Below are 13618 nucleotides of genomic sequence, written 5' to 3' on the forward strand. Positions count from 1 at the left end.
AATCTCCTATGGCCGTTATAAACTATCGCACTCTCAAAGTTGATAGTGCATAATTTTATATCTCCATTCTTTTTCTTGTCAACAAACAAATAAAAACACTTTGGAAATAAATGTAAAAAGGTAAATATAATTCAGAATGTATTTTTGTATTACTATTATTCAGCAGATCAAACATTATTAGATGCCACTTTAATAATTATGCATTTGATTAAGTGTCATTTATTTGTTATTTATGATTTATTTCATGCATCAGGCACAACATAGGCTACACACTATTCATAAAAATGTCATTCAGTAACTAAATTCAGCTTTATTTGTATACTATGCGCATATAATTTACATAAAACAGGGCCTAATTATTGTGGCTGTTCCTGATTCAGATTCACAATCTAAAAACAAGTAAATTAATAAATTGTGTCATGTTTGCATTGACGGACATTTCTGCAATTTGTGAGAAAATGCTTCCCATTGACAGTGGTAGGCGCTATGACATCTTCTGAAAGAGTATAAAATCTCCTGATCAAAACACATGCGAAGAAACAGCAGAAACAAGCAATCTCATATGTAATCATGTGCATATGTAAAATAACACGATCATCAACATTAAACAACATATAAATCAAAACTGCCTAATGTTACTGAATGAAATGTCGACCCAGGACGAGCTACAGGACTGAGAAGCTTTGAGGTGTTGATGAACTCGATCCACTCAATCTGTGTTTTGATTTTTTTATGAAACCTACCCACATTCAAGTTTTCCATCTGTGGTGAACGGATCTTTCTCACTCAGATCCTCAAATTCCTTGTCATTATTACACTTGAATAACTTTATGATGAACCCTCTGTTTATTCCAGCAATTCCTTTTTTCTTTATGCTTACATTTGTGAGTCCCTCTTTAGTAAAGTTTTGATCATTTGTGAGCACCCCACTACAGTTTGCACTCTTTGTCAAATTCATCCCATCCAGCCTAAATCTGGCCAGAGTAATGATGATTAAATCGGAAAAAAAGCTTTAAAATTGGCACGTGTCTTGACCCAGCTGACTAGAACTGCTGACTCCATATTCCTGGAGGAAACTCTTCAACGATGTTGAGTTTGTCAGGCACCAGAACACAGAAGTTGGGCTTTGGGAAGGACACAAGGAGAGGACGGACCTCAACCAGTCGACATCACGGTGGGCGGGTTTATCAAAGTAAAACAGTTCTCTACGAAATTGGACAATAAACTTTAGATTTGCCAGATACAGATGGTGGACAACCAGAATGAGACTTTTACCGCCGCCGTTCCCGCGGCGGCAAAATTGGGATGTGTATTTGCTGCCTTTTACCGCTGAGTGGCGCTGTAATCACAGACTTTGAAAAGTGTCAGTTTATTCTCTTTAATGACGTAATCTGCCGCGGCAGTAATCTGAGCTGAGGCCACAGATAAATTCAAGATAAATATTGTGGTTAAACGAATTCAAATTCATTAAATTTAAACAAAGTAGACACACGTTAACATTGTGTGCCCAGTTTTTCTATAATTTAGAAAGTCTATGTCAATAGGTTACTTGTCATTTACTTCGTGTTATTTTAATGTGTTTGTAGATTTATTAACTGAAACATAACAGTGAAATAAATTAAAATAATTTACCGTAAAATTAAAACATTTTCAGGACTTGCAGTTACTAACCGATGTTAGTCGGTTTAAGCATTCTTTGTTATATTCAGAATTAAATAGGCTTACATGTTGTTATGATTATCAATTGAATTATTTAATAAATAATCAACCACAATGCCTACTGCCGCAGCAAAAATAAACCAGTCGAATTTCAAAGTCGTTCGCGAAATGACTAGGCTATACCGGGTGGCGCAAGTGACAGGGCAAAACAGCAGCAACTGCGGCATTTTAAAAGGTAAGTTTCCTATCTGTTTATTTTAAAAAAAAAATGTAAAAAAAAAAAAAAACTTTTTTCATTATTTGAACAAAAATGAGACTTATTGAATATGTAAAAATATAAACAAACAAAGCAGAGAATAAAACAAACTTTTAGGAAAAAAATATAGGCCTATTATGCTACAACAGAATTGGTTAACATTAACGAAAGCAAAATATGTAAAAATAAATTTAAAACAAAATAAAACAAAACAAATTCGTGGCCGAATTCAAATCGGTTCAAATCCCGAACAAACAGTAGTAGACCTAGGCTATTCAGATGATAGCTCTGTGGTCAATGCATTAACAGTAGCCTCTCGGAGCTTCAAACGATTTGAGATCGAATCTCAGTGTAGCCGACAGTGTTTATGTTTTTCCGTTCTTGATGCTTAAATATGCATCTGTTTATTAAAGTCAATCGTCTTGTTTAATCATCAATTGTACATTACAACATAAATTTGCTGCACCAGAAAATGAAGATGATGAAGCTCGTCTTTAATCTGCTAAATTATTTTTTTTGTGTGTGAATCATTCACGAGATTGAGATGACTGACAGTGATACCCGGCCATAGCAACGGAAGACATTTTTCAAAACAGATCGAACAAATCAGAAAAATACTTTCAATAGGCCTACAGTATTGCTTTCAATTACAAAATAAACAATGAAAATGTAAAAGAAAAAGAAAATTAATTAAGTTTGAAAACCCATCGCACATTTCAAGGTATGAATAAAGTGTCGGGACAGTTTATTTATTTAAACAGGCTTGCATCGATAGAGTTTATTCCCTTTGTGATGCAAAATAAGAAACACAGAATCTTATTCTTGCAACATTTAACATTTCTATTGTCAAAGAAATTGCAGCTAAATAAAAAAATTAAAACGGTACAAAACGAAAAAAGTTCAAAGCAACATAAATTATTTAATTTCTTTGCATCTCTCGCGCTGGATATTTTTTTTAGTAAGTTTGGTCTCCCTCACTGCGCGCGGCGGGTCTTTCTCGAAATTAAGCATTTCAGCGTAAGAAACACCATACAGCTGATAATACTGTATATGTCGCTGTGTGTCATCCACACAAATCACGAAAGAAAAAACTGTAACAAATAGCTTTTGTTCCTTCAAAGATACAACATGCCTTGCTGAATTCACCTTACAATAAAACGAAGTGGGTCGCGAATTAAAGAGCTCTGTATCTGCTAAATTGAAATTGTGTGTGGAAAACCTTTAAATACAATCAATAAAACTACAATATATAATTTAATAAGATATAGGGCCTATAGGCTATGGACTTTTGGAGATTTTGAGATTAATCCTTAAAAGAATTTAGCCTTTGCCTGCTCATCAGGCTGGCTCCGACACTCTCCATGAAAGACGGAACATTAACACCTCTGTCCTGCACCCCCACGATAAAGCAACTTTTGCCTTCTCCAAACCCCCCACAGGCTAGCTGAGTTTGCAAAACAAAACAAAGAGTTTGCCACTCGTCGTGGTGTGCCAAAACACTTAATTATAAACTTCAATATTTCATTCAAAACAATCTCAAAACGCTTTGTGACATTTTGAAAAGCCGTGGATGCATTACTGCCACTGGAACCATGAACGCAACAGAATACTGGTTCTGATTTTATTGTTTGTCGTTTAAACGTCATATATATATATATATATATATATATATATATATATTTTTTTTTTTTTTTTTAACAGAACTGCTTTTGAAATTACGATTGGAATTATTATATGCTACAGAAGTAAAGTCATTGTATAATATTTGTTCCTTAGTGTAAAATGGAAATGCATGGTGATTTTATTTTGTAAATAGGCTATAAGCAAAAAACTATGTTTTAGAACTAGACAAATCTCTCTGCATCAACAATAGACTATAAAATGCATTAATAGGCTAATATAAAAATATCAATAGTCCAAGTTAGTTCGGGATTCGAACCCGTGTCATCTAAATGATCGTAACGTAAGTTCAACCACTCGGCCACGATTCACTCGTTGCGATATGGACTAACGTTCCAGTGTTTGTTCGCTCAAACGCTCTTCATTCAAATGAACGCGCCGCCGCGTTTGTCGAACACTAATTCAACATGCCAGAATAAAACCTGGCTTTAGAACAATGCATAGCGCCACATTTGTCGTGGTGTGCCAAAAAATTTACAATAATTTGGTTTCATTTATTTCAGTGTTAATGTTTGAGTTAAAAAAATCCTCTACAAATTAAATTAACACAAAGTCGGCTATAAGAGTCAGCTGGAGCGCATCTCATCCTCCTAACTTAACGAAACTCAGCGTATGCCTCACACAGACATGATAAATACATCAAATACACAAAGCTTGAAATGTCTTCAAACGAAATAATTCAAAACGAAAAGAAAAAGGCTACTCTCTGATTATGTCTTTATGTGCATTTCTCTCTAGGTGCGTTCACTACAAATATGGCGATCGTCAACTTCATCTTTGCAGTCGACACTGTCAGAAAACACTAGTTTATTGATAAAAATCAATGCACGCATCACCGGATTTATCCGGTTTATTCACCGGATCTTGCTTGTTGCACGCACACATTATGTCGAAAAAACGAAATATTATGTTGAAATAACATTATTATTAATAATACATCTTTTAGAATATTTTATTAAATGCTGATTGTTGCGCTTGTTCAATTTAATAAAATTAAAACTTTAATGTGATAATTAAAATAATTGAAAATTAAATATTTAGTGGCCAAGTTTTGCTAATTTATAATATAGGCTATTATATGCCTATTGCCTATATTAAGTAGGTCATATTAAGACAAGGCATATATTAGTTATTTTAGCTGTTATGAGAAAAATAAATCTAACGAAATCTAAAATCTAAATCTAATAAATCTAAAAAAAACAAATCTAAGGCCAATTCACCATGCCAGAATAAAACCTGATTTTTGAACAATGTGTAACGCCACTCGGCCTGGTGTGCCAAAACACTACATTTTAAACTTCAATGTTTAATTCAAAACAATCTCAAAATGCGTTGTGACATTTTTTTAAAGCAGTAGCCTAGCCTATATACATTAAGGGCATTGAAACCAGGATCTTAACTAAAACGCGTTCCGCGTAATCTCTCAAAAATTATGCCACACTACTCCATGTATTTTTTTATTTTTTTTAAGGACTGCTTTTGAAATCACTACGAATTACTATGCAATTGTATCGCTCACGAGAGCTCTTCATTTATCTAATTCCTCAATAGAATAGTAAAAAAATTCCGCGTCATTGCTCCTAATATCGTCTCTATTTTTAACTTTTGATTCTATTTTTTCAGTTCTAAAATTGATTCTATCTTTGGTTCTATTCTGTTGTAGCCTAATAGGCCTATTTATATATATGAAAAATATGCCTATTAGGCTTAGGGTTTTATATTTAACCCACTTACATTTTAAAATACGGCAATTGCTGCTGTTTTGCACAATGTCCCTTTGCGCCACCTGGCGGTCATTTCGGGAACGACTTTGAAATGCGGGTGGTTTATTTTCGCCGCGGTAGCTGGCGCGGCAGTATTAGGCATTCTGGTTGTCCACCATCTGTAGCTGCTGTGTTTGTGAGGAGAAAACTGAGCTTCTTGTGAACACAGTATCAGACTTTATGGTGATGGTCTGTTGGATTTGTTGGTGGCACTATATACATGAAAGCGATGATAAAAGTGCCATATTGTTCCAAACCTGTGTGAGTTTCTGTCTTTTGTTGAACACAAAATAAGATATTTTAAAGAATGTTGGTAACTAGACAGTTGACGGTAGCCATTGACTTGTCTTCCTACTATGTGAGTCAATGGACATAAAACAACAGCTCTCCTCGACAGAAGATGTAGTGCGCCCTGAATTCACGTCTTTCTTAAAAGCCCAGCACATTATGTCCTCTGCCTACCCATGCTGAACTCTACAGTGTGAAGAAAATGGTGTGCAGAATTTGAAATAAAATTCATTGAATGATTAAAAAGAGAACAAAATTATATAGATTTTTTTTTATTTTAACATAGAAGGAAATGTGTGAAAATGATAACCAAGACAACAATCATCTATCATATGCTTTTATCCATACACAGTTTTTACATTTATTACAGTTTCAGCTCTTGTGGAGTGACACCTGCAGTGTTGATGGTTCATGGATAATCTCTTTACAAGGTTTACGACAGTTTCCAGCCCTCTACATTACACTCGCAAAAGTTCATTTTCATCACACATATGCAAAACAAAAACGATTTTCAGTTATTTTAACTAAATGTATTTGAGATTTAGAATTGAATTGGGTCGAATCTTAACAATGTTGATGTAAATCAGATGTGAGCACATCAAGCGTTCTCTCTGAAACATCCGCAGTAAATGACTGATCCTGATAAATGTGTGTCATCTGAATTAAATATGATTTATTCGTCAATTTCACACAGAAACTGTTCACAACAATTTGTGAAAAGTGAAAGTGCATTACAGGCGAAAGTGCAGAAACTCTTTTAAATACTAGACACAGAGAGGAGAGATGGTCAGTACAGGGAGGATGATGTCATCAGTGTCGTCATGGTAACAGCCAATAGGAGCAGCTGCAGAAAGGCCGGTGCCCAAACTCTGGATGCGGCAGCTGCAGAGACACACACAGATATTAAGATCAAATTACCGTTTTCAAACACACATTCAGCACATTTCTTCAGTCACCCGAACTGAGCATTTCAAAAAGACTAATGGACACTTGACATCTTTAGATCTACATCAGACACAAACAATGATAGCTCAAGGCTGATTTCCACATCTACAGCACAACCACACCTTTGATGATTGAACTGCACTTAGTCTTAAATGTATTCATTTTATATAGTGAAACTCCCCTCTCAGTTCCTGATAACTCTCATTAATAACAGGCCATCAGAAGAGCAGTGCAGCTTGTCATCACTGCTTATCTATGTTTGCAATCTATCTTTGTATTCTATGTTTGTAATCTATGCTTGTAATTTATGTTTGAAGTCTATGTTTATAATCTATGTTTGTAATCCATGTTTTAATCTATGTTTTAATCTATGTAGTCTGTTTGTAGTCTATGTAATCTATGTTTGTATTCTATGTTTCTATTCTATGTTGTAATCTATGTTTGTAATTTTGTATAGTCTATGTTTGTAATCTGTTTGTAAACTATGTTTGTAATCTATGTTTTAATCTATATTTGTAGTCTGTGTTTGTAATCTATGTTTGTAGTCTATGTTTGTAATCTATGTAATTATGTTTTTAATCTATGTAATCTATGTTTGTAGTCTACGGGCCCTATTTTAACGATCTGAAACGCAAGTATCAAGCGCGAAATGCAAGTAACTTTGTGGGCGGGTCTCAGCGCTGTTGCTATTATACCGGCGGGATAAATGACTCTTGCGTCCGACGCAAATATAAAATGGGTTGGTCTGAAGTAGCTTCATTACTCATAGGTGTGGTTTGGGCGTAACATGAAATAAACCAATCAGAGCGTCATCTCACATTCCCTTTAAGAGCAGGAGCGCTTGTTCCATGGCGGATTGCTATTATAACGGCGGATTTGCCAGACGCACGACAGGAGCGGTTCACAGCCGAGGAGACCGACGTTCTCGTCAGGGCCGTAAAACACAGAGAAGTGACATTGAGGATGGAGAAACACACCCAAATTAGCTTCGGTTAAACAGGCGTATGATAATTTGGGTAAATGTGTAAGCTAGATTTATGCCTATTTTTTCACATCTTCATGGACACCACGTTTTCCCTCGTGTGGAATATTTTCCCTTGTAAATAATGTATGATTTGCAAAAATGTGAACTGCTGCGTCTGTGTGTAGATGAGAGAAGCAAAAGTGTATGTGTGTTGTGCACACGCTACATTATGGCCAAGCACGCGCCCTTAAAATAGCACCTGAATAACACGCCACTGACTTTAGACGAGGTTTCTCCTGGTCTGTGGAGGAATTGTTTTCTGAAACTGCAAAATAGCACCAGGGAACGTTTGCGCCGGAACACGCCTCCTCTCTTCGCTGAACCGCCCCCGGGAGCGCAAGTTCATTCCCTAATTTACCGATTGTGGAGGGAAAAGTGCAAAATAGGAATGGCACATGCGTCGGTGTACAAAGTCAATTGTGCTGGGTGCAAGATAGGGCCCTATGTTTGTTATCTATGTAATCTATGTTTTTAATCTATGTTTGTAATCTGGATGGAAACCCCAGGAAGTGCATACATTCTAAAAATGTGCATAAAAAAGGTATGCACTCAATTGAGGGGGATAATTGTTTTTATGCGATAAGAATACATGCGTATAAACTACTATGGAAACACATTTACTGAATAAATCCCTCAAACCTCATGTGACTTCAGCAGAGGCTGTGATTGGATCACTGGACTAACCAGCGGACCAATGACAACTTACAGTTTTATGACTGATATTTTGCACCAGTTTCCCAAGAAGTGATGATTTTGTTCTCTTGATCACATGGGTTGGAAACACTGCTCTATTCATTAATTTCATTTCATTTATTTTATTTATAAAGCACCATTAAAACACCGTAATGTTGACCAATGTGCTGTACAGTCACACAATAAAATGACATAAATAAAATGTACTTTCAGACAAAACAATGACTAACATACATCTGTGAAGAGCCTCTTGCCAATTAACCAGCTGAACCAAATGCTAATTCTAGCAAATGTAATGTCAGGTTTGGTTAAAAGTAAGCTAAAGAGGGAGCCAGTCTGAGATGTAGAGGTAGATTGGAGCTGCTACAGCAAATGCTCGATCACCACTCAGTTTCAGTCTAATCCCTGGAATGTCTAGGATGATCTGATTTGCTGATCTGAGAGACCTAGAAGCTTTATGTATATGAAGGAGAGGCACTGAGTATGCTAGGGCCAAATTATGCAATGCTTTGTATACAAAAATCAGTCATTTAAAATCAATTCTGAACTGCACAGGCAACCAATGAAGTGAGGCTAAAATCAGTCTTTTTTACGAGTCCCGGTTACGAGTCTAGCAGACGCAGTAATGTTTCATGAGATATTCCAGTCATACGCAGGAGATACGGTGTGTGTATGCGCTGGTGTTGGTGGGGTGTGAGTGTTACCTGTGGTGGCGGCGGCTGACGGGGCTTTAGTGCTGCTGGTACTGGTGCTGCTGGTGCTGGTACTGATTTCAGTGACGCTGGAGTTCCTGCCGCCCGTCAGGCCGATGTTCAGCGAGTCCAGATCCGACTGCAGCTGAAGCCTGATCCACTCCTGCACTGGTGCCGTGTTTTCATACGTCTTCAGATCGCCTACATTCACTCCCAGCAAACCCTTCACATCAGGCACGTTCAGCACCTGCACAAACACACACCAGCTCATTATTAATGATCAATAAACACCTCGACCAATGAGGCGGAGCAGACGCAAAAACAAGCAGCCCACAAACAGGCTGAGGTCAGTGTCTGTTCTCTAATGTTTCCTGTGCATTTACACCAGGGGTTCCCAAACTGCTTTCTCAGCCAAGCCCTTTTGACATTAAATGTTTGTTAAGTATTTTTATTTTCCACCACAATTTGCAGAACTAACATTTATATTTGAAAGCCTTGAGCTTATAACTTATCAAATCCTCAAGCTGTTGCTGTAAATTCCTGTCCACAAATAATGAAGTGAATCTAGCACACACACACACTGATGATTCCCAAACGCAGCTTAAAGGTGACTTGACTTGAGTTGACTACTTTATTTATATAGCGCTTTTTACAATACAGATTGTATCAAAGCAGCTTCACATTGATAACATGAAAATAATACAACAAAGTTTGTTTCTAGTAGCAGCAGGAGTGACAGAGACTCACGTTGATGATGTTCTGGTTCAGACTCATGAAGGTCGGCACGTCCATATTCACACTGGAGTTTACAAGTCTACGAATAAACGTCGAATCGGCACCACCTGAAAATACACACACACACACACACACAAGTTCACTCATGTAATATAAACAAAAACAGCCTGACTGCAGAAGTGTGAGGTCAGTGTGTGTGTGTGTGTGTGTGTGTGTGTGTGTGTTGTTACCGAGGTAGTTCTGCAACAGCTGGTACGTCGGGATGCTGACGCTGTTTGTATTGCGTGTGTTCGTTGCGCTGAATGCGTTCAGAGCGATACTGAACAGAATCGACTTCTTCTCTGAGCTGCAGTTGGTCAAAGAGAGAGCAGAAGCTCGCCTGAAACACACACACACACACAAACACACACACGTCTACAGGTTTAAACTACATTCGTCCAAAAAACAAAGAACAACCAACAGGAAAACAGATCAATAAACAAACTGTGTGTGTGTGTGTGTGTGTGTGTGTGTCTGTGTGTGTGTCTGTGTGTGTGTGTGTCTGTGTGTGTGTGTGTCTGTGTGTGTCTGCGTGTGTGTGTGTGTGTGTGTGTGTGTGTACTCACTACACACTGGCGGCTGTGATGTTGTTCAGCACACTCGCGGTCAGCGCACACAGGTTAGTGTGTGTGTGTGTGTGTGTGTGTGTGTGTGTCTGTGTGTGTGTCTGTGTGTGTGTCTGTGTGTGTGTGTGTCTGTGTCTGTGTGTGTCTGCGTGTGTGTGTGTGTGTGTGTGTGTGTACTCACTCCACACTGGCGGCCGTGATGTTGTTCAGCACACTCGCGGTCAGCGCACACAGGTTAGTGTGTGTGTGTGTGTGTGTGTACTCACTCCACACTGGCGGCTGTGATGTTGTTCAGCACACTCGCGGTCAGCGCACACAGGTTAGTGTGTGTGTGTGTGTGTGTGTGTGTGTGTGTGTGTGTACTCACTCCACACTGGCGGCCGTGATGTTGTTCAGCACACTCGCGGTCAGCGCACACAGGTTAGTGTGTGTGTGTGTGTGTGTGTGTACTCACTCCACACTGGCGGCCGTGATGTTGTTCAGCACACTCGCGGTCAGCGCACACAGGTTAGTGTGTGTGTGTGTGTGTGTGTGTGTGTGTGTGTGTGTACTCACTCCACACTGGCGGCCGTGATGTTGTTCAGCACACTCGCGGTCAGCGCACACAGGTTAGTGTGTGTGTGTGTGTGTGTGTGTGTGTGTACTCCCTCCACACTGGTGGCCGTGATGTTGTTCAGCACACTCGCGGTCAGCGCACACAGGTTAGTGTGTGTGTGTGTGTGTGTGTGTACTCACTCCACACTGGCGGCCGTGATGTTGTTCAGCACACTCGCGGTCAGCGCACACAGGTTAGTGTGTGTGTGTGTGTGTGTGTGTGTACTCACTCCACACTGGCGGCCGTGATGTTGTTCAGCACACTCGCGGTCAGCGCACACAGGTTAGTGTGTGTGTGTGTGTGTGTGTGTGTGTGTACTCACTCCACACTGGCGGCCGTGATGTTGTTCAGCACACTCGCGGTCAGCGCACACAGGTTAGTGTGTGTGTGTGTGTGTGTGTGTGTGTGTGTGTGTACTCACTCCACACTGGCGGCCGTGATGTTGTTCAGCACACTCGCGGTCAGCGCACACAGGTTAGTGTGTGTGTGTGTGTGTGTACTCACTCCACACTGGTGGCCGTGATGTTGTTCAGCACACTCGCGGTCAGCGCACACAGGTTAGTGTGTGTGTGTGTGTGTGTGTGTGTGTGTACTCACTCCACACTGGCGGCCGTGATGTTGTTCAGCACACTCGCGGTCAGCGCACACAGGTTAGTGTGTGTGTGTGTGTGTGTGTGTGTGTGTGTGTGTGTGTGTGTGTGTGTGTGTACTCCCTCCACACTGGTGGCCGTGATGTTGTTCAGCACACTCGCAGTCAGCGCACACAGGTTAGTGTGTGTGTGTGTGTGTGTGTGTGTGTGTGTGTACTCACTCCACACTGGCGGCCGTGATGTTGTTCAGCACACTCGCGGTCAGCGCACACAGGTTAGTTCCTCCCAGTGCGTTCAGCTCGGAAGTGCCGAGAGTGTTTCCACTCACACTGAGATACTTACTGACCAGCAGCTGGACCTGAGAGAGACACACACATCAGAACACTGAACCAGCCAGACTTCATGACGTTTGGTTCTGCTGAAACACACACACACACACAGTACCATCTCAGGGTCCCAGTCTCCGTTGCGTTGGTCCATCAGAGACGAGAGCGTGTCGATCTTCGTCACAATCCACTTTCTGACATCATCAGGTGTGGCGGTGCGGGAGGCGGAGCCTAAGACCTGCAGCACCTCGTCAGACAGTCTGTCAGGATACGCCTGCAAGGGGCGGGAAACACACAGCGTTTCTATGGCAACACTGTGATTGACAGCACAGTTACAGCAGTGTTCAGGTGTGTGTGTGTTGTTACCTGGTTGAGTCTGTCCAGGACGATCCTCTGGAAGCTCCTGTCGTGAACTCTATCAGTGATGGCCTCCAGGTTGTCCTTCACAGTTTGGACGCTCAAACACGCGTTAAACTGCGTCACGTCGTAGGCAAACGGAAACATGTCGCTGTAAACCTGAACCTGCTTTATTTCTCCAGCAGTGCATGCTGTTTCTACAGGACATGACAGAAAAACACACGTCAGTTAATAATGTAGTGTGATTATAGTGATGTTCTTGCTGTGTTTATTCTGCTAGGTAAATACGTAAGCTTTAGTGTGATAATGTTTCTGTGGTATCTCTCACCTGCGGATCTCTTGATTTTGACTCGTGTGATTTTGTTGACCTCGTTCATCATGTTGAGGATCTTCGCTTCTGAAGCCTTTGCATTCTTCCTCAGGTCACGGATAAACATCTTCAGAAACCTCTGCTTGTTTTCCTGATAACACACACACACACACACACACACACACACAGAGTTATCAGTGAAGCACACAAACAGCCGTGTGTTTACCTGTGTTTACCGTACTCTACCTGTGAGAATTTGCCCCATATGTTTGCGGTGACGTACAGCGGCAGGATCCCCAGGTTCTCCAGAGTCGCTCTGTTCCAGCTGTTTGAAGACCTGAGAGGAACATCTCACATCATGTAGTGACAGCAGAAGTGTGTGATATGTGTTGCTGTCAGGCCCGTTCACACCAAGAACCATAACTATTAGGGCTGGGACAATATATCAATGCATCGCGATTCGTGGATCGATTCCAATTTTTCCGAATCGATTCTGAGCTCAGTTTTTAACAGCAGATGACGCTCTAGGCTAGTTTATAACAGCAGATGGCGCTCTAGGCTAGTTTTTAACAGCAGATGACGCTCTAGGCTAGTTTATAACAGCAGATGACGCTCTAGGCTAGTGTTTAACAGCAGATGACGCTCTAGGCTAGTGTTTAACAGCAGATGACGCTCTAGGCTAGTGTTCAACAGCAGATGACGCTCTAGGCTAGTGTTTAACAGCAGAGGGCGCTCTAGGCTAGTTTTTAACAGCAGATGACGCTCTAGGCTAGTTTTTAACAGCAGATGACGCTCTAGGCTAGTTTTTAACAGCAGATGGCGCTCTAGGCTAGTTTTTAACAGCAGATGACGCTCTAGGCTAGTGTTTAACAGCAGAGGGCGCTCTAGGCTAGTTTTTAACAGCAGATGACGCTCTAGGCTAGTTTTTAACAGCAGATGACGCTCTAGGCTAGTTTATAACAGCAGATGGCGCTCTAGGCTAGTTTTTAACAGCAGATGACGCTCTAGGCTAGTTTATAACAGCAGATGACGCTCTAGGCTAGTTTATAACAGCAGATGACGCTCTAGGCTAGTTTTCAACAGCAGATGACGCTCTAGGC

The 13618-nt window shown here is 40.4% G+C and overlaps 1 protein-coding gene across 1 annotated transcript in view; it reads right to left on the reverse strand.

Annotated features, from left to right (window-relative positions):
* Window positions 1–5925: 5925 nt before the first annotated feature.
* Window positions 5926–13618, reverse strand: part of LOC311279977 (uncharacterized protein) — a gene marked incomplete at its 5' end in the record, with an annotated part of 20915 nt that continues 13222 nt past the window's right edge. The window contains 9 exons of the mRNA XM_084391835.1: window positions 5926–6528; window positions 9013–9247; window positions 9748–9842; window positions 9966–10114; window positions 11747–11883; window positions 11970–12125; window positions 12218–12405; window positions 12537–12669; window positions 12765–12855. Coding sequence (XP_084247961.1) covers window positions 6434–6528; window positions 9013–9247; window positions 9748–9842; window positions 9966–10114; window positions 11747–11883; window positions 11970–12125; window positions 12218–12405; window positions 12537–12669; window positions 12765–12855 — 1279 coding nt within the window. The 3' untranslated portion in view covers window positions 5926–6433. The remainder of the gene's footprint in view (window positions 6529–9012; window positions 9248–9747; window positions 9843–9965; window positions 10115–11746; window positions 11884–11969; window positions 12126–12217; window positions 12406–12536; window positions 12670–12764; window positions 12856–13618) is intronic.

Source organism: Rutilus rutilus, assembly GCF_951802725.1.
Source record: "Rutilus rutilus genome assembly, chromosome: 2".
Classification (NCBI taxonomy): Eukaryota; Metazoa; Chordata; class Actinopteri; order Cypriniformes; family Leuciscidae; genus Rutilus; species Rutilus rutilus.